A 22,637-nucleotide genomic window follows, 5' to 3' on the forward strand; every position below is an offset into this window, starting at 1 on the left:
GAGCACTATACACATAATTTGAATGGTGAAAAATCATTTGAATTTCTCTGCTTCTTGTATGAGACATTTTCTTAGAGGAATCTGTGTATGACTAATTTAGTTCTATATCTGAAAGAAAACAGGCCTCTTGAAGATAAAGTTGAACAGAATTATCACAACAAATTTTTGTATCATCATGCCAGCTTGGATGATATTTTTCTAACATTAAATTGCTATTGCTTTTGTATCAATCACAAATAAAAGAAAGTTTTAAAGCCAGTTTAAAGAGGACTGTCTCCAAATTAAATTACAATTTTTTGTCAGTATTTAATTTTTGGTGGAAACAAATAATGAATTAATGAGATCAGCTTGTAGTTCTGAATACTGTATAAATGATTTTTTCTTACTACAAATAAATTATTCTTGCAACTTTATTTGATCATCAAAACATGTAAAATATTACATTTGAAATATTTCATCTCTTTCCCAGGTATTAAACAGGATTACTACATGTAGCAAAATTCAGTAAATTTTAACAAATGTTGTTAAAAGAGAAAAATAATATTGCAGAGAAGAAAAATTTAAAATTATACACTTATAACCAAATGCAGCATTTGTTTTTTGCTTGTTTTGATTTTTTTGTTTGTTTGTTTTGGTTTTGTTTTTTTTCTGTGATTGCCCAAACATTCTGTGTTAGTAACAAATTTGAAAAGAGAGAGGCACAGGAATCTGCACTGATGCAACTAGATACCAAACTGGCTTATTGTACTGGACAGGCACATGGGGACAGAGTCAACCACGGCTGTCCATCAAGTGTAAGACAATGAGCAATTAGTGAGGTGCTTCAGGGAGCCCACAAAATCTCCAAAACCCAAGTATGACACTAACAATTTCTGTGCTCTTAAAATTCATTCTAAAACTGAACTTATTAGCCTGAGGTGATACATCCCGCAAGACTGCTCAAGACAGTCTTCTGCTGAAGACACAAGGTACCACACACAAGAAAGTTGCACCCTTTCATAGGCTGTTGGGTCACTAACCCAGCTACACTGGCTTAGCCAACTCAGCTTAAGTATCATAAATACACATTTAATACAATTTATCAGACCATTATCTATTAAAAAACCTAATTTGCTCAGTTTTTCAAAGCAAATGTTTATTCCCGACCAGTTTTAAAGTCAGCATAAATGGTGGAAAATGTGGATGGATCTTCCCATTCATAGTTCGCCATAGAGAGGGCAAGAAGTGCAACAGAACCTGGTATTAACAACCTTGCTGAAGTCTTCCTGGTTCTGGATGGTGTACTGTTTGACATTTACCATGATTTGCACGTACAAGAAAACTTTATGAACCAAAGCAGTATAAGTTAGGATGGTAAAGTCTCCTTTTTTCCCTTGTCCTTCTACAATAAGTCATTCAGGGTGATATCCCTACCAGTCTTACTCTGAGGAACTAGTCTTCAGATTTGCCGTGTTCTCCAAATTATTGTGCTGGGGAGGAATCTAAAATGAGTTTAATCTTAATTTGCATTACTAAAAAATACAGTTTGGGCTTTCTTAGCAAGGATTCCGAGTTCTCATATTTACAGATTTAATTTTGGTTGATTTACTCTTCAGCAGTACCAAATTATTTTCTTGAGCTCTAAAGCCAGTAAATAATAAGTGTCTGAACTTGGCTATTTAAACTTTATTATATGAAAAGAGACTGCAGATTTGAAATGTACAGAACAGGCAACTGAATAGTACTTATGATTATTGAAATATTACTGTAGTTAATTCCTCCCTTTCATAGCTACTACACTGTTTATTAGTTAAAAGATGATTTGATGGAATTCCTCTGTCCAAACTTTGATGAGTACAGTGTAGACTTCTATATCACAACTACCTTGTCTAGGGTGCCTGTCAAGATGTTGAGGAAAACAGGCACTTCTTACAGAGCATGATTTGCTTGATCTACCACAGACACATACCAAAAGATAAGATTCAGTTTCTTCTGGAATTGCCAGTATGTTTCCTTAACTTGGATCAAGACAACTTGCCTGGATGCAAATATCTGGGTAAATTCTTTGACTTTTCATGGATATCACAGGTAACACAGATTTCATCTCCTGAGATGACCATCTTACAAAAGGAAGATGAGTTAAAACATATTCTCTTCTTACACAATGATCCATCGCATGTGGTAGCATAGCTTTGAAAAGAGTTGAAGAACAAATGTTTGAAAGAAAGGTTTCTAAAAACACCACGGAAGAAAACAATACCAGCTCACAAACAATAATCCTGCTGTCACACCTGTACAACTAGAGGAGAGCACACAAACAAACAGAAACTGAGCTCAGCCAAAGATGGCTGCTGGTGCACAGATATATTTGAGCTTAGGATTTTTCTTGAAATTTCCTATTGGTTTAACTAGTTTAAGCTAATTTTTTAGGTTTTCCTGTTAATAAAGTACTTCAAAGGTCTATGACTGTTCAAATATATGTTAAAGAATTTCTATTTCTGTTTCCAGTTTTGTTGGCCAGGACATTCAATGAGCTAGGCACCAAGGTCAAACACAAATATAAGCATAATTAATAGTGCAAATATATGCTAGAACTGACCCACTACTTTTTTGTTCCATGAAAGAGGAATTCCTGTTAACCCTACTTAGTCTTGAAACAAGAGTCAGGCCTAAGAGAGTTAACTAGGACAGGCCCCCTTAACATCTACTCTGCCTGAGCTACCAAGACTCATTCTGTTCTGCCTACTGGATCAAAACTTAGAAGAATGCTAGAAGCAGTATACAATAGGCCTAGAGGTAATAAATTAGGACAAGGTAAGATAAGGTAGACATTTGAATAGGAGAAATAAGCCTGGAGCCAAGGCTTTCTCGAAGCTTCAGTGAGCGGGTTGAGAACAATGGAAAGGTAGAGAGGTCAGACCCATGAAGATGAGAAGAAGACCCCAAAACCCGGGCTGAATGCCAGAACCCCCACTGAAATTGGGGGCCAAGAAAAACACCCCCCTAAGCGCCGCCTGAGCTCCGCCTATACTCCGTCTATCATTAATATGTATAGATAGATGTTGCAATCATATGAATATGTATAAGAATTATATATGAAAATTGTATAAAACCCCTGACTTTGTGATACCTCTGAGTAAGTTTTCTGTGGTGCAAACCACACTTGCTCCCAACGTTGTAATAAATACCTTTGCTGCTCAAAAGATCCAAAGTGTCTGAGCAGTTCTTTGTACTGGATTTTTTGGCATCAGTCTCTTAGGTCAGTCACAGGACCACCCCTCTGAGATACATTACATAACAGTTTAAGTTCCCTCTCAGAAAAATCTGGATGAGGGATCTAAACTCAGCTCTCCCCTACTCTAAATGAATGTTCCAGCTTCTGGACTGTCATTTTGCTCTTTCTTTGTAGTAAATTAATATTTAGTTACTTATACATAGCAAAAAAGTACCAGCATTAATGACTTAGAAATTCACCCCAGATATATCTCAGGAGCAGTTCAGTAACTTTAGAATAAAGAGAGGTTTTTATGTAAATTCCTGCTTTGCATCGACTGGAGGATGGAACTACGTCTGAATTATGCACTTTTCATGTGGGTGTTCTGCTTGCTAGGCACAGGAGCGTCCTGAGTAAAGTTGCATCTGACAGCATACTTTCTTGTAAGAAAACATCTAATTTGTCCTGAGGTGTTAGGACTTAGAAGTGCCATATTTCAGTGCAAATGCGGAGCAGAAAAATGCTGGTGTAATTATGGGCATGCAAGGAGTTATAGAACAGGCAAATATCTGAGGAACAGTTCTGAGGATCTACATTCTTACCATTTAATTGGTAAACCAATCAAAATCAATTTCAATTAAATCCATAATATTCAGTTACCGAAGAAAACACATTTATCATTCAAACTTAGAAGTTCATTTTCACCTGGCAAGGACAGTCAGTTTGTGCATGTGTCAAAAACAAAGCAGAACCACAAAAAACAATTCAAAATGACAGACACTTTTGCAATAACTAAATTCTATGTACACCTTTTACGTTTGTAGTCCTGGGAGAAGGCGTTACAACGGAATTTCACATACTGGTATAAAAGAGTTTCTTGAAGGAAATAAGGATTTGTATTTCATATGCTTCAAGAACATAATTTCTACAATTGGGCACTTAATATTAATAGTGGTTCAGAGATCAAAGTGGTCTGTGGAACAATATCTTAAAAATTAAAAGCAGCTATAGTCCCAGATGAATATTTAGTCCACATGCAAAATAAAGTCTCTTGCATTGTCTGTAAGATTACAGGTTTGACTATGTGAGATGCTGAAAGTCCTGAAAGCCCAATCAATTTAGTATTTCAAGACTGACTCAGGACTTTGCTGTATCAGGCTCAGAGTTTACAATGGTACAACTACACTGCTTCATAAAGCACTGCTTAATTAAAGCACATACACAGCAGTAATTCATCATACCATAAGCTATTGCTGATTAAAACCTGTAAGCTGGTTTTAAAACCCTGTGCGCTCATTATAATAAATAGTAGGGAAGGATTCCCAAAGACTTGACCCATTTCCAATGCGATTTGACCCAATTCAGTTTGATGCAGCTTCATTTATATTTTATCTGTTGATTGAGTTTTATCCATCTAACAGATCAGCTATTGATTTCTACATAACAGCACAACTTATAGAATCACTCCAGATGAAAAGGAGAAACAATTATTGTTCAGTTTTGTTTGTCTTTGGTCTCTCCATCGGGATTAATTATCTAACATCATCTAGCCAGCTTGTTTTGAAATATGAAATGTGGATGGCATAACCTCCCTGGCAGCTTGTTCTACTACTTGACCATTACACAGTTATCCAGTGATTTGGCTGACATGTAATCTAAATATTCCCCTATGTCCTTCTCTAGCTCCATAATTATGGACCACAGGCAAAAATCCTGCCTTGAGAATAGCAGCTAAATTGTATTATAGGAATGGAAACTTATCATGTGTACAAGCCAGGAAGCTTTCCTCCTGTTTCAGACCTTTATGATGCACTCACATCTTTTAGTTTAGGGAATCAGTGGCAATTTCTTGAACAGCAATTTACAAATCTCAGATGAGGAGAATTCCCAGCAAACTCATCTCATCTGAGAAAAGGGAATACATGGGAGAATATTCCAGTCAAAGCACAAAGGAGTTTACCACTATTCCAGGGACTGATTGTTACTGGCCCTCTACAAAGAGTGGAAAATACACACACAGTGATGACAGAGGACATATTATATATTGCTTATGTTGTACCTGAGACAACAGTATATGCACATGACTATCTTTTATACAAAATTTGACCAATTGTAAAATTCTTATCATTTTTTTCCACAGGAAGAATTACACCTAGTTTTCAAGGTCTAGTTTCCCAGTAGTCCTCTGCTCTGGGAAGATACTAACAAAGATGAATAAAAAACGATCAACAAAGGGGAAATTCAGAGAACCCTGATTGTACTTCTTTTCTGTCCATCTTGGGAAGCCTTCCCATTTCTGTATTAGTCAAGAAACTGGTATGCTAAGTGGCAAACAATTTGACTGAATTAGAGTAACATTATGAAACATTTCAACTCTGTGTTTCCATCTCCATCCTGAGAAATGCAAAATAGGGACACAATTTCACTTTCTTAATGCAAAATGACTAAAACCAACTCTATGGCCTAATCTCTCACTCAAGTTAAAGTCATGTCTCTCAGCATAAAATCATTCCAGTTTCTTTATCTGGACCTTGAATGAGTTTACCTCAGCTCCATGTAACTTTTCAATTGCTAGAGATTTTCAGCATTAGTAATTTTACACTTAAGAATAGAAGGAAAAAAAGTACTTGTGAGCTTTTACCTTTGATCCTGTAAGTGCTGACTTTTGAGAGCTTGGTTTATGGCATGCAAATGTTGCATTTCAGTCCCACACTCCCATCTCCCTGTTTTTTGCTTGTTTTTAATAATAGCTGCAAAGCCAAGATGAAAGGAAACCAAGCAAGTGCAATATATCTAGTCTTAAATAAAGCATAATATTTCATCCTAAATTTATACAAAATAATGAGAATATAAATGTCACCTGGAATGAATACCTCCCGAATGAGTGTGAATTACAGATAGTCACAAAATCAATTACATTTTAATGAAGAATACTGATGAGCTACTTTTACACCTGTTCTTTTAGTCTATATGTTAGGGAGCTGGTGAAAGCACAAAGCAACAGATACTGCCAAGGCCTAGAAACCATCTCTTCTCTCACCCTCCTTTGCATCTGCACCTTGTAGTTATCTGAATTTCAGGAAAAGCACTGTTAATTTTGGAGTTCAAACATGCAAAATTTTAATACATGCCAAGAGTCCACAGCTGGCATCAGCCCATAGGCTTGAGTGCACCTTCCCCCCATTACCCATGCCTGGCTATGGCAATGCTACTTGAGGGAAGGAGGCCGAACATAATTGCAGAATCACAGAATGATTTAGGTTGGAAAAGATCTCCAAGATCATCAAGTCCAACCTTTGACCAATCTCCACCTTGTCAACTTGACCATAGCACAAAGCATCATCTCCAGTCATTTCTTGAATTCCTCAAATCTGTCACAAAAAGAGGCAGTACATATTTCTGTAGTATCTGTTGCCCAGCACAAGGAGGAATGTATGCAGATTGTGAAGGCTCAGAGTTACTCTTCCAGTACATCTGTCCATGTCCCTGAGGGATAGGAAGTCCTGCCAGGGATGCTAGTTGGACTGCTTTGCATGGATGCATCTGTAGGCAGCAAAAAGAGCCTTTTCTTCCAACTTCTCTGCCCATGCAAGAGAAGCCAAGGTTTTGCTAAATGGAAGAGCTCCAGGCCAAATAAATTGAACCTGACAGATCATTTAAGATAAACTTTTATTCCTTTTAGGATCTCATGCTAAGTAAATCTCAACATAAAATTTCACAAGGCAGAGATGAGGAACTTTGCAATGCTCCTACCTAGACTGTTTTTCTTTCTTTTATCCAGTAAAGGAGTAAGAAAACATTATCATTATTCTGTCCAGATCTTCTTTGTCAATCAGAACAAATGTCTAAGGGGAGAAAAGCTTGGAAAAATGCTTGCCTGATGAAGTCTTCAGTTACAAAGCTGAGGGAGATGCATTTATCTGGCTACATCGTCTTACGAAAGAGTTAGGTTTTGGATTTGCTCCATTTGGGATGGGAGGATGTGTTTATTGACCTGGCTGCCAGCTAGCTTCACAGAATCACAGAATATTCTGAGTTGGAAGGGAGCCACAGGGATCATTGAGTCCAGCTCTTAAGTGAATGGCCCATACAGAGATCAAATCCGCGAGTTTGGCTCTAACCAACTGAGCTAATTTTTGGGAAAACCCATTTTGGGTAGCCTTTTCAAAATGCCTGAGTGACTTAGAAATACATGCCTTGTAACTCATTTGTCTTTCTCCCTAACATTTTATCTTTTATATTTCTTACATTTAGTCAGCTTCTTCCATACATATAGATAGATCATAGGGGGCTAGAAAAAAATAAAATCGAACTTTCATTAAAAAAAAAATTGAAATATATATTAATAAGGGAAACAGAAGCACATGTCCAACTCAAGCCCAGAGGAGGAATGAAATATTTTACTTCCTCAGTGGTCCATGGCATCTGTAGGGCATTCTACATCCATAGGACACGTCTACATATTTATGGCTTACGAGCCCAGAGTCTTCTCCAGAACTCACGCTTTTGTAAACACCACTAATTCCAGAGCCAGCCCACAGTTAGAGTTATGTGCTCCACTGATTTTAGCTAGCACAGTACATCAGCTGGCCAAAAGCTGCCTGAGTTTTCCAGGGATTAAAACAGGACTAAAGTGCTGAAAAATGAACCTGTAACACAGAGGCAATAGTCTAGCATTTGGTTACAGGTTATCACTTAGGTTGTCAGCTTAATTTATCAAACCTGGATACAAGCAGTTAGAGAGCTTTTGAGGATTTATAACTTCTGTATACAACTGCAGCCTTAAATCCACCTTAACATTTTCTCAATGTGAAAATTCACATATGGTTTTTCAAAAATTTTTCTTTCTTCTTGGAATTCAACAAGACCTTTGTGTATTTAGTGACCTTTGGGATTCACACTTCAGGGACTTTTCAAAGTCTTTCCCTTTGAAGGGGGTGAAGCACAGACTAAATACGTGAACAAGTCCCTCCTTTTTATGGGGCCCTCTGTCATTTACTAACACAGCACAATGCAACATTCACCTGCTGTCACATCAGACTGCCACAGCCATGCCCCAAATGTCACATTAGCAAAGTCAGGTTAAAATCACTTTGTGTTACAACACTGTCTGCACCGACCTTTTGAAGGGTCAGAATGAGAGGAAGGCTTAGCTCCCCTTGCTTCGTGCAGGGAGCATTTCCTTATTTTCTCTCCAAAATGCGAGAAGCACAGGTTTCATATTCAAGAGGGGGTTGTCAGATTTTATGAATGTGCAACATTTCTGCAATCCACTGAGCTCTCCATGGCTCCATCCTATAACCTGTGGGTACAAGCAGTCTTCTAAAAGAATAAAATTGATTACTTGTGGATTTCGGTCTGTTTATGTCAGACACCTTGTTCTTTCCAATATGCAGGTTGAGGAGCACAGGGATCTGTTTTCCCCTGATGTACTCAGCTTTCCATTTTGACACTGTTTAGGGCAGTATGTGGAGTTATTTGACTCACCAGGTTTATTAATAGCTTGACCTTTTAAAATGGCCAGAACAGGGTATGTGAATTGCTAATTTGGGACCTATAGGGTACTCTTAACTGAAGCAAGGATCCACCATGACTGTATGACAGATGGGAATATGTTTCCCAGGGAAGAGCTATCCAGACTCCTCAGTGCAAAAGCTTGTGGACAGCTATGCAGAAGGACTGGAACAGACTGCCCAGTGAGGCAGAGGAGCCACCACATCCCTTGAAGCATTCAATAAGTGACTGGACCCAGCATTTAGTTCTATGATCTAGTTGACAAGGTGGTGATTGGACAAAGGTTGGACTCGATGATCTTGGAGGTCTTTACCAACCTAAAGGATTCTATGATTCTACGAATTTAGATGAAACCCTTTCATGAGGTATTGCTATTTTCCTCCTCCTTCAAACTAGCCTTTATTGGTAAAGCTGAGATGATTCACAGTGGCCAAGCCACTGGCAGGAAGCTGTCCCAGTGCTTCCAATGTCATGTGGGTTTTCCAAGTCCACCTAGTAAAACCTATCAAGTCCAAAATCTTGCAAAATAAAAGGAAATTGGTTGTTATACATAAATGCTCCTACACAAGAGATTAACAGGTAAAGATTGTACAGTCTGTCAAGGTCAAGAATGGCCTGGATAGCTCTAAATTGGATATGCAGAAAGCAGCTCAAGGAGGAAAAATATGTCAGTGGCATAGAGGTTAAACAAAGTGTTGAGGAATATAGTGAGAACACAGTAAGGTATCAAACAGCTTTGTGTCAGTAGTTTGGGATCATATAAAATAGCACTTAGTTTTATGTACAAATGACAGTTCCCTATTTCTCTGCCTGACCCTGTTCCTTACATGTACAGTATTAATTCAATACATTTTTCATACTGGTAGTAGTTTGAACTAAACCACTACTAAAACATCCATGGTGAAATAATTTTGTTACAGGTAGATGTACTAGATCAATCTAATGAAAAAACTTACTTATGAGGAATTCATCCCTTGTCCTCTATAATCATTTAAGGAAAAAATTATACATGCACTCCAGTTGAAGATAGCATATACCAAGATGAATAGAATTGTAAGCAGACATTTTTCTCAACAGTCCACACTCATGTTCTCCCTTTGGCATTAATCTCTGAACCAGTAACTCAAGAGTAGGAAAATTATGACTCAGTCCTTTCATTCCAGGGGCAAGGGGATGTTTTGGTCCATAGTAAGCTTTTTAAAAATGTTTTGCCTATGTCCAAAATATCTGGAATGTGGTTGTTGTGGTTTTCTTGACTCCTAGAGTCTGTAAGAGAAAAGTCTGAAAAAATGAGCTTACTCTCAGTCAGATTATGTGACTACAAAGGGTCTATACTGCCACTTGGAATAAAGAAATGGAAAGCTACTGTTTTCTGAACTGGCATCCCCACTTCATTTCTTTTCAAAAGGAGGGTGACAAACTCCTGTTCAAGGAAATCAGCAGGATTCACTGAAAATAAACAGAGAAATGCTTATCACAGATGTGTAAACAATTCAGTATCCAATAACATGATTCAAGCCAGAAAATGACACCTGTGCCATTGTGGAGTACTACCCAAGGTCAGACATTTAGAAACAAAATCCAAAAGATTTTTTCCTTCCAAATCTATTAATTACTTGTGCTCATTTTCTATTACTATGTTTACAGAATCAGAATTCTTTAATTTTTGAACTAGAGTCCAGTGATGATGTATTGAAATAGATAGTTTTTCCAGAAAAAAAAATGTCAGCTTAGAGAACAAGGTGCCAATACAATGACTGCATGATCTGCTATGACTTGAAAATAAATTACCATTTGTAATGACAGAACAAAACTAAACTATGATTAGGATGCAAAAAGAAGGACAAGTAAATCTGAAAAGCAGTTCAGTCTTTCTGTAAGCTTAACAAGGAGTTAACACCTGGATTAATACTGCTCCTGTGCTCTAAAACTTTTAGTATGAATGCCTCTACAAATTCTGGAGCATAAGATTCACAACTGCCTTTGGTCACCTACACAGTGAATGAACCTATATTCACTGTTTTTAAAAAAAATATTCCTTTTTCACTTCCCTTATCTATGATAGGTCTGCCTGTCATAGTTGTTTTCTTATAAAACTGTGATGAAATTGTCTACCATCTCAGAAGTAGTTCTATAAAGGACACTTTTGTCAAATGTACTTTGTTATAAAATTCCACAGATTTAGAGATCTGTTAGACTTTATAACCTTATCTTGGCATCTCTAGCCTACAACTATACAAACATTTACATACTCGCTTCCTGTACTACTAAACAATATTCTGTTTCATCTATTCAAATGGTGACATCAAATGATAAATCTATGTCCTTTCAGTCACCTAGATAAACTTCATTTTCTTATTTTCCATTAATTAAGAATTTAAGTTGTTCTAAGTCAACGTTCTCTGTCTCTTGGGGAAATATTTGAACTACAAGTTAGGGATGATGCCACTGCAATAGATGGCATTCTCTAATTATTAACTCAAATGAAATATTTTCCCACAATATATACCAGAATATACCAGATAGATTTTTTGTAAGTCTTCTGGCTCTTTTTATCCCCCTGTAGCTGTATTAAAAATCCTTCCAGAAAAAAAAATGTCTCTGAGATGTCGAGGGGAGAGATTTGCCAACACACAGCTCTGCAGAGATCAGCAGGTCATGGTGGCCCTGTAGCCCTCAAGAGAGCCTCTGCCTCTCTTCAAAAGACAGGGAGGACTGGGTGGTGACAGGGTGGGACAGCGTTGTACATCACCTGAAATGGAACATCTGAACAAGTTAGCTCTAGTAGAAGTAGGATTCTGAATACTAATTGAAAAAAAATTGTTTTCTAAATTGCAGTAAAAGTTGGAGATTTCTGAAGGAAAGACCTGACAATTCTTTCACGTCCTTTTTAGACACCATTTCTTTAGTAGGATACTAATTTCTGTTAACTTTCTGGAGCTGGGTACTTCAGTCTTTTGTAGAAATTAATTATTGTAAAATTACTTCCATTGCTTTCCAACTTTTTTTCTTTGTTGTTATGTTTGAAAGTTAGTCCTTTTTCTTGGTATTTAAGACATCTCCTAAGGAATTTTTGCACAGCATAGTGACAGAGACTTATCAGATCCTGTGAAACCGTGTGCCTCAGAGTATGCTGGATGCACTGAAACAGAATCCTATAAAAATGGCAGCTATCTCTATAATGCATGTGCTTGTCCCAGTAATAATTATTTGCACAGTTCAAGCCACCTCTCAAGGGATGAACAGTTCTGTAAAGCACAGGCACAGACACAGTGAAAAATAGGTCTCCCCCGTTCCTCACGTGCCCGGGGGAAAACAATGAGTCCAACTCTTCTCAGCAACCCTGCTTACTGCAACTTTCAGTGGCACAGAAGTACACCCATCTAGCCTGAAATTGGTTGTCTCGAATACCGACAGCTGCAAAGCTGTGGTCTCCCATAGCTGCACTCCCAATGGAAAGGTTACCTACCAAATGCTGATTTTGCTCCTGGGCAGATTTCCAGCTTACAGTCTGCTCCCTGTTATTGTTGCTACACTGCTAGCAGCACCCCAGTTGGCCTGTTTAAAGCTAGCTCAGGTAAAACAAAACAAGCTGCCATGACAACCAGCAGCTGCAGTATCAGCATACCCTTTCAGTGTGTCCTTCCTGGCCTTGCAATTTATATCCACACAATACCACTTGCTCAAAATGAGGTGACTCAAGTAACTCCACACACTTAATCCCATTAATCTTTCTTTGTAAGTAATGCCCTAAGACCTCAAACAATTTCTATAGCCCTTATCCATCCTTTTTTCAGTTTGACAGCACATGTACGCGACTTAGGTACCTGAATCTCAATACATTATTCCATGTTTATTTATAAAAACAAACCCAATGAACACAAACCCCAACTACTAGTAAGTAATACTAACAGATTACAAGAGGAATAACTGGCACAGGGGGAAACAGTGCTGCTGGTAGGTATGGAACAGAAGAGAAATCGAACAGGAAATATGTTAAAAATAATCTGAAAAAAGGGGGAAACCACTATAAACGTATATTAAAATATAACCTCCTTTATGGTTTCATCTAACAGAGGGCTGTTATAAAATTGCCTCAGATACTGATAATAAAATTATCAGGTGGTGTTCAGTGCTAGTAAGGTACAGTGTAACATACAAGAGAAAAGGAATACAAACGTAGTGGTTGGTGCTAATTAATTAATAATATCCAGGATGATACCTTGGACTTACTGTGGCTGGTTCTTTGAAAACATCAGTGGTGTGCTCACCAGTGGCCAAAGAAGCAAAAAGACGACGAATGTGGCAGAACAGAATATTGGGAAAGCAGTTAAAATAATACAGAAAGGTCATTCAGAGTGTGAGGTATGGAGGTGGATATTTCAGTGCTATGTGTGGCTCTCATTAAGCTCTCACAGAAAGGGAATAAGAGTATCATGAGAGGTAGGGGCTTATTGGAATTATGGAGTAGGTTTTACAAGATGAAAAAACTAAATGGATGACAGAGACTCGCGTTTCTAAAAAGACTCATTGATAAGAGAGACCTGTAAAACATGAACAATGTGTGGAAAGTAAGACACATTTATTAATTGCTTCCCACACTATAGGAATCAGGGTATGTCCAATGAAATTGTAAAACAGTTAATTTAAAACAAACAAACAAACAAACAAACAGATGGAAGGGCTTTAATCCTTACATGCATATTTATTTTGTGAAACTCATTGCTAGTGGATGTGTTGAAGGTCAAAAGTATAAATGGATTAATGAAAGATATGACAAATTTATAGACAATAAATTCACATGCAACTATTAAACCTGATGGTCCAAAGACACCTTCCAGCTCAAAAAGTCATGAAAACATTTGCCTTTGGGAACTCGGAGTGTAAACCAGACAAAAAACAATTCTATACACTCCTGTTCTGATACAGATACCCATAACATATAGAGTCTTCACACACTTGGGAAATCTCAGCTTCAATTCACTTTCTGCCTGAGGAGCATTATAGTTTTCACTTCTTTGTATTTATGACCAGGCGATACATAAGTCTGGATAAAGATTTTCACTATTTGTCCTGCTAAAATCCTGTACAACATAGAAAAAAATCCAGACCAATAGACAGAAGATAAAGAGCAAGAGGCCCTGACACTGTAACTTTTAGCAGTTATGGTACTCACTTGGATGAGAGATCTAAGCCCCAGAGATTTACATTCAAATACTGTGGATTTAAAGGAAAATAGAGAACTAAAAAAAATAGAACTGATGTTGGAAGAGCAATTAAATCTTATGTTTTCTCCTTACAAATAATCTAACCACCAGTCTAGGGTTTCATGATTATCCTTACTAGAAACAACACAAAGAAATACACCAAGTGGTATTAGTAGCATATCATGGACAAGTATCTGTAAATAAAGTGCCAGAATCACATGCTGCCGAGGAGCAATAGGTTAAGATTAAATACAGCTGGCCTAGCAGAGAACTCAATGTGTAGTAAAAGTGATCTGTCTGTCTCAAGGCACATCTACAGCACTTCAGAGGTCTGTTTAACTTGTTCTTCAAAATTTCCAGAGGTAGAAATTTTATGCATTTTCCAGTGTTTAAATATCCCTTTCATTAGAAAGTTTTTCCTAACATTTGGCTCAAATTTCCACTGCTACTATTCAAATCCCTTAATTCTCAGCCAGATGATGAGAGGAGGACAAGCAAAGGTTTTATCAGCAACTGTCACGCATTTCAACCATCTTCTCTTCTTTAAGCAGCCTAGATATTTTGCTTTTCTCAATGAGGTATCTTTTTAGTCTTCTGTCATCTCTGCACATATTTCTTAAATCAGCACTGGACATAGGAGTTTGCTATAGCCTTTTGGCACTGGGGAAATTAAAAGGATTATTTATACATCCCAGTGCAGAATTTTTTTTTTTTTATCTTTTCAAGTTTTTGCTTATTCATGTTCAGCTTATGACCCATTGTAATTCCTAGTTCCTTTTATAATTATAGCCTGGTGAATTGTTTCCCATTCTGTTTTTGTAGAGCAGTTTACTCCCAATGTAGCACGAGACATTTGACCTAAAATAACAGCATTTTTTTTTTCCTGATTAATTCAATTTCTTCATATTTGTTTGAATCCTTGTCTAGTCCCCCTCGTACCTGCTGACTCTCTCAGACACCACTGTACATTTTGATAATTATATTTTCTAGCTCATCTTCTTTATCAGTAATGACAATATTCCATGACTCAAGATTGAAGGCACCTTCAGAATTCTTCTTGATATACTTCTCCATATGAGGAGGCTATTATTTTCATTGAAAGGGGACTTTAACTCAGTTTTGTGGACACCTTCTATTTTGATAGAGATCATATAGACGATAGTATCCCAAACTGCTTAAGAGAATGGCATTGACAAAAAAAGACAAAAGTAGTACTCTGCAGAGTTAGTGTGACTGAAATGCAATGCCTAAAATATTTTTTGAATCAGTGTTCTAAATGACAAGTTATAAGACAAGATAACACCCCTGGGGTTTTGTATACCACAGTTCATACCAACAGAATAAACTGCTATTGAAATATCTGACAGAATGTAGAAAATTATTATTTAGGGGATATTTCAATGGGGGAGGACCTATGAAATGTTCCCCAAAGTCATCACTAACTGCCCTGGAGCTGAAAAATGTTTGGAGTGGGGCGGGGTGTCATCATGTGTGTCAGTGTATCGGAAAATTGCTACAAATCACCATGGGCACTGCTTAACAGACTTAATTTGACAGCATTTAATTTTAACGGGACTTAATTTTGACGGAACAGCATTTAATTTTGACAGGACCTAGTTTGACACACCTACAGGTTAGAGCAAAGAAGTGATTGAGAGCAGCCCTGTGGAGAAGGACTTGGGGGTGATGGCTGATGAAAAACTCAACATGTGTGCTTGCAGCCCAGAAGAACAACCACATCCTGAGCTGCATCAAAAGGAGTGTGGCCAGCAGGCTGAGGGAGGTGATTCTCCCTCTACTCTGCTCTCATGAGACCCCCACCTGGAATACTGCATACAGTTCTGGTGCCCCCAACAAAGAAGGGCAATGGAACTGTTGGAGCAAGTCCAGAAGAGAGCCATGAAGCTCATAAAGGGACAAGAGCACCCTCCCTATGGAGACAGGCTGAGAAAGTTGAGGCTGTTCAGTCTAGAGAAGAGAAGGTTGCATGGAGACCTCTCAACCTTCCAGTATCCGAAGGGGGCCTACAAGGAAGTTAGAGAGAGAATCTTCAGCAGGAACTGTAGTGATAGGAAAACAGGGAACAGCTTCAAATTGAAACACAGTGGGTTTAGATGAGATATGAGGAAGAAATTCTCTACTGTGAGGGTGGTGAGGAATAGGTTGCCCAGAGAAGCTGTGGATGCCCCAACCCTGGAAGTGTTCAGAGCCAGTTCGGAAGGGACATTGAGCAACCTAGTCTAGTGGGAGATGATCCTGCTCATGGCATGGAGGTTGGAACTAGATTATATGTAAGATGCCTTTCAACCCAAACCATTCTATGATTCCCTAAATTGATCACTAAGCTAAAAAAATACTGGTCACTAAGATACAGATAGTTACAACCAGACTACACTACTCATATGGAGATAAAATGAAGTTGATACGGTACAACAAGAAGTCTACCAAATACACATTCATGCAATTACAGTCAAGATCTCCAGTTAGGATGTGTCAGAAGAAAGCTTTCTAACTCCTTAGTTAACTCCCTTTTTTTGAGTGCAAAATGATAGTCATTAATGACACAGTGGTCTTTTCCAGAAGTATCCAACTCAGAATCCTCTGACCAAGATAAACAGCACACAGTTTAATTTACATCTTTATTGTTCATTACATGACATTAGCAATTTTTTATTGATCACTAGTCAAATTCTGTTCAACCAACAGAATTCTGAATTTCTTTATATACTTTTCCCCAAAGTTCATATCCAGATATTTGAACATACTCCTCAACCTCAAAAAACCACTTAATATTTACAAGGAAATTGTATTCTGAATTTTTAAGTTTTCTGCAGAAGCAGTGAAATATGAATCCATCAATTCTGGATATTTGACACCACAGTTTCCAGATATATATCTCTAAGTTTTCAGAGTTGTTACTAAATATTTTCTGTTTATTGAACTGTATTCCTTCAACGTTATCACAGAAATAAAATCCACAGACTGGCTCTTTGGCATCTATTCTGGACAGATGTTAAATATAAAGAAAAAAAAAAACAACAAAGGCAAATAGTCTCATTATTTAAATGAACATTTATGGAAGCAAGGACCAACAGCAGTTAAGAGTATGGTGGCCTGTACTTAGAATAATTGAAGGAAATTTTTCCAGGCTTGGATTAATGCCCCTGGAGAAGAAGCTACTGTATCTGTGGATGATTCTGGAGAATTTCTCCTTCATTGAAGCAGTTAAGGACAGTAAGTAGATGAACTGAGGCTCAAGGACAGCAATCCTGGATTCTTGTGTACCTTTCTCTTGACTGTAGAGTAGACATTTGTCTATGTCTTTTGATTAAACTCAGAGAAGAGTTTAAGTATATCTGGGGCTCTTACTGCAGAAATTCAGTAGAGCTTTTTCTAAGACCAAAGGGGTTACACTTGACAAGTTACACTCTTCCTCTTACTCAGCACCCAGATCACCTTTCAACACTAACAGATGTCATGCCATATTACCTGGCTAAACGAGTTGAAACTCTTAAATTCTTCCCAGAAAGACACAGCGGGTGATCACCCACTCTCTTAAGTTTTCTCAATATGCAGTACCGCAGACTTTTGTGCCTATCTACATGAAGCAGGACTTATACACATTTCAATGGTATTTGCTTACAGTTCACCTGTAAGTTTCCTTTTGAACCTATTTAAGCACAGATGTCTCTTAGGTTTTCTCCACAGCCTGACAGGAATAGGCATCTGACTGAAAGCCTTTTAGGCTTCAGTCTGATTAATCAGAAAAGACCTGCCAAAGTGAAACATTTTGAAGAACAGGTATAGATCTGTTCTTGAGGCCTCCTGTATCCCAGTAATCTATAATCTCAGCTTTTTTACTGTCCTCCTTGCTCCTTGATATGCACACAAAAGTTGTCAGGATTCGCTTTCAGCTCTTACTAGAGAAAAGATTTTTACAATCTACTTCAACTACATGTTTGACTATGAGAATAGTCCTTAAATTGTACCTCTGGAAAAATTGCCATTCATTTGGAAGGATGCCAGCTTCAAACATCACTTGGATACTTGAGCTAGGCTGGCAGTCTGCTCTTTATTTACCAGGTAGAGGAAGAAAAGGTTATTACATGTGCTTTGAATTCTTTGTTACATATTAAATTGTTCCTGGGTAGTATCCATGATCTATAAAGCACTAAGTAGTTTGGTCACAGCTATCTCTGGCACCATCTGTTTGACCACTTGTAAAAGTAACAGACTGCACAGAAGCAGAAAAAGAGGTATGACTAGCATGAGTTTGGGAAAAATTATATCTAGATTCAAAATTAAACCAGATATTCAAAATTTCATCACAGTGAGTCAGGCATGCTGCAGTTATCCCCTGAAGCCTCACAGGCTGTTTTTCCCTTGCCTCTGGTAGACATGACTGTCTGCTTCTTCCATAACTAAAACTTTTGCAGATAGTCTCATTAAAATAAAAATTTCCAGCAAAGAAGAGAAGATTTAGCTCCTGAGTCTGCCCAGCTGATTTTCTACCCTTGAAAATGAGGAACAGAGGTTTGGGCCATATTCTAATATATGATTCCCTATTTATCTGCTTTATTTTTCTGCACTGAATTATTTGTGACAACTGTGATAACTTTCATTCAAATTGTTAAAAAATCTGTAAAGTTATGTAAATGAAAAAATGATTCTTGAGGCATAGAGAACTAAAACTGGTGATTCCCAGTTATTATGTTTTGATAATAAGCTACTAATACATTTAATATATTCTATATTAATAATTACAATTAATCCTATAAAAGCATTTCCAAGACATCTTTGATGTGGTCTTTTTTCCTTGAAATCATCATGATTACTATTACATTCCAAAAAAAATTTAACCAATGAGTTGTATATCTGACTCATGCTTGATAGTACCTAATAGCTATAACTATAAAGGAAAAGCCCATTTTCCATTTTAAGTACTGGACTTAATTAACTTCTTTACATTACTAGGAACTTTCCCAACAGTCCAAGAATTATTAAAAGTTAATGAGACTGTTTCAGGAAGCTTCCTAACCAATAAAGGATTCTTTTGAACAAATTAATAATTTCTACAATTATACCATAAGTATTGAATATAAAAGCTTTGGATAAAAACAATACCAACAAAAGAAGAACAGAAAAAATCCCTGTTAATAGTTAGAATATAATTTGTAGTTTTTAAAAAGATAACTTTTATCTGTGTCATTCTACTGCTCCTTATTTCAATTTCTCATACATTTTTGTACATTCTTTTCATTTCCAAAATGATTGAGAAACTAAACAAAACTTGAGACCAACCTTAAGATGTGTTGACAGACTATTGTACACACAAGAAAAAAAATTAAGCCCTTCTCTGGCATTTCTCCATTGGATGACTGAGTTATTTTCTTCCCATAGGCTAATTGGAAACCTTTGTTTGATGATCTAAATCCCAAGTATGTGCCTTAATCAGTTCTGAAATAGTAATTTTTTTAATTTCAAGGAATTATAAAATGGGCATATATCTCCTATGTTCTTATTAATCCAACAGTACTTTAACTTATGGTAAAACCACTGGCATTAAATAGTATCTGATATGAAACCGAAGACATAAAGAAACTCAATTTGAATGGTTGGAAATATAAATTAGTATAAAATCAGTTATCCTGGACTTGTATTGCTCCTCCAGATTAGTTCAGAAGATACATGTTGGAGCTCCCCACGATTCCAAATCATATCCTTAATGCGCAAAGGAAATGCGCCAAATTCCCTCCTCTCTCAGATGTTCTCAAAGGTACCTGCTTTAGTCATAATGCATAAGAGCTCCTTCAGACTTCTGAGGAATAAACACATCTTTTAAAACTTTTCTCATGATTTTTGCATGTGGCTGTAAACACTGCTATTATGAAAAAAGGGTGGTGGAAGGGAAGAAGAGGAAGCAATCAATATTTATTAGTAGTGTTGAGCAAGAATTGCTAAATTATACTACCATGAGATGATGTCTGCAATGTTTTAGTGGGTTGAAATGCTTCCGGGAACAAGAGTTAATAGCATCAGTTATAGTTGTGAAGGCAAGAGCAATCCTGACCATTGCTTCAGTAATTTAGAAGGAGTAACAGATCCCCTCAAGTGCACTGCTGTTCATTAATAATAATGCTCATACAGCAGATGATTTCTGTTTAAAGAATGAGTCTTTGTAACTTGGTCAGCAGGATTATGTTTAAAGCGATCTCCTGAAAACAAAGGGAGTGCAAGCTTCTCTCTCACACATTGTTTGAAAAGATTTGCCATCTTACTACTACTCTCACGAGATCATCCAAATGCAATCATCTCCAGTTTTATCTCAGCCTCAGCCTAAGAACAAAATTGCATACTATAAACTGCAGAAACGACTACAACATGAATCACCATTTCTGCAAAAAAACTCTCCCAGCAAGCACCTCATCCTGGCTGCAAATGGCCCTTGACAAATCCCTGCGGCTGCATTTGTGGTCTCTGCTGCTGAGACCATTCCCTGGAGGCGCAGCTCAGGCTGAGAGGATGCAGCAGGCTTGGTGAGTTGTGCTTTCGAGTGTGTTGCCTCCAAGGGATGGGGTCAGCAGTTTGTGTCCTCTGCACGCTGAGGGACTGACTCCTCAAGCAACTTTTAGCAAGCAGTTGCAGAATGTCAAAAGTGAGTCTTAAGAGAGCACCAACACTAACTTGAAAGAGCTTAACAGCAAAAATCTTCTCTAAATTCCCCTTCAGATTTCGTTTTCAGAAACAACTGTATTAAGGAGTGGATGATTAGCTGACCAGGAGGGTTTTTCAAACAGCTGCTGGTTGTTAAAGATCAGTAATTTCTATAAATATGTGGACTGTTGTCAAGAAAAATTCTTGGAAATACTTCACAGAACTCAAGATTCAGAACATAGTATTTTAAAAAGCTAACAAAAACTTATTAAGTACTTTGCTGCATCTTCTAAGCAGTTCATTGTACATATTTAAAACATCCTGAAACAAATGCAACTGATACACAAGTTTGAAACTGTATACATAATTATAATGAAAATTGTTTGCAACCTACCTTGGAATTGTGTAAATTTGATGGTTCCCATCCTCTCTCCATTTCTGAAAACAACTTGACCCTAAATAAAATAAACAAATACCTTAAAAGTTTTATAAATCTCTCACAATATAGTTTCATTAACACTGTAATTTTCTATTAACTATTAAAATTACCAAAACAATATTTAAACTCTGAACATAGTAGATAGTAGATTCAACCATGGACAAAATAACTCAATTAACACCTCCTTAAAGCTTTCTTCAAATGGCCTTAGAAAGTTGACTGGTGTTACCACCCATTTTTCATGGATGTAAATGGAAGTACAATAAAGCCAGTAACTTATTGAATCTCAGATGATGAGAGATATGCAAACAAACAATTTTCACGGTTTGACTGTTTTTATCAAGGATATGTGAATCTATCCAAGATCATGCAAGAAAATCATTCTCCATTTTATTCATCATACAGTTCTCCAAAGATAATTATCATATCTTATATACTTACCCTACTAGATTAGGGATACCAGTGGCTCTTGTGGCTTCATTTTGTACTATGCCAACACGTGTGTCCTAGTATTCATTTTAAATGTAATGTCTTTAAGTCAGTACTACTGTTTGTGGTGCTACAAATTGTTATTCTCATTATAATGGTCATGCAAGGCTTAAGCCTCCTCACATATCCCTAGGAAATTACTCCCATCTTTCATCACATCTTTCTGGAGTAAATTAAGAAAAGATCTTGTTAAATTTCCTCCTTACTTCAGCTGTTTCATAATTAAGTATGAAAGAAGAGGGTTTCATTCATTTATGCTAAGAAGTATTTTTAATATTTTGAACCTGTAGTAGAGGTCCGAGTGTTGTCAAGATGGATTGCTGTTCTACTGCATCCCTGGTTTGGTTTATTAACATCATCGCCATTAATCTTTGTTTTGGCAGACATGAGGGTAAAAAAACCCAAATGGTAAACATGTAAAGCTACAGTATATTTCTCTGTGCAAGCCTGCCCTTTCTTGAATAATCTGTTCTGGTCACTGAAGAGATGCACTGAAGGCCTCTGAATTACCGAAATCAGCTCCCTGCAGGAACTGATTGGAGCAACAACAGTTTGGTAGGACAGCACACATATCTCCCATTTCCTGCAAGCCACAGAACACCATTTCCCTTTGATAAATAGAAGCCAACACTCTTAAATAAGTGTAAGCTACCTTGTGCTAAGCCTTAAAAGTCAAAAGCCCTGATCCATGTCTAAAAGGGACTGAGAGAAATGAACACTGGTAATGGGAGGGACTCTGGTGACAGTAGCCAAAGGACACAGTAACCACACCTGCTGAAATCCAGCTGAGATAAGTCTCATCTAGTGGCTGCTAAGGCAGCTCCAGAAGAGAATATAAAACATTAGCAGGCAGATTTATGCATATATTTTATCAGCCTTCATCCAGATCTCCTTTAGTTAGGAGAAATACTTTTTAATATCCCTTCATTGGTTTGAATGTAATGATAACATATTTGGCTAATTGGCTTAAGTAAAAAGTAGTAGAAAATGTTAAAGAAAAGACTTGTAAAGATGCTATGCAAGTATCACCTATTGCAGACATATATTTATGATCAATCCAGTCTTAACTTTGGTTCTGTGACCTGTGTTGGAGAATGCTGTAGTTAAATTTTTCAATATGTGGAAAGATTATTTTTTATTT

At 37.2% G+C, this 22,637-nt stretch overlaps 1 protein-coding gene across 1 annotated transcript in view; it reads right to left on the reverse strand.

Moving 5' to 3' along the window:
- The window catches only part of GABBR2 (gamma-aminobutyric acid type B receptor subunit 2), a 471,821-nt gene that overhangs the window by 180,844 nt on the left and 268,340 nt on the right, over positions 1 to 22,637 (reverse strand). The window contains exon 8 of the mRNA XM_027741022.2: positions 20,963 to 21,023. Coding sequence (XP_027596823.1) covers positions 20,963 to 21,023 — 61 coding nt within the window. The remainder of the gene's footprint in view (positions 1 to 20,962; positions 21,024 to 22,637) is intronic.

Source organism: Pipra filicauda, unplaced genomic scaffold (assembly GCF_003945595.2).
Source record: "Pipra filicauda isolate LSUMZ 115617 unplaced genomic scaffold, ASM394559v2 scaffold56_size3634133_pilon, whole genome shotgun sequence".
NCBI lineage: Eukaryota > Metazoa > Chordata > Aves > Passeriformes > Pipridae > Pipra > Pipra filicauda.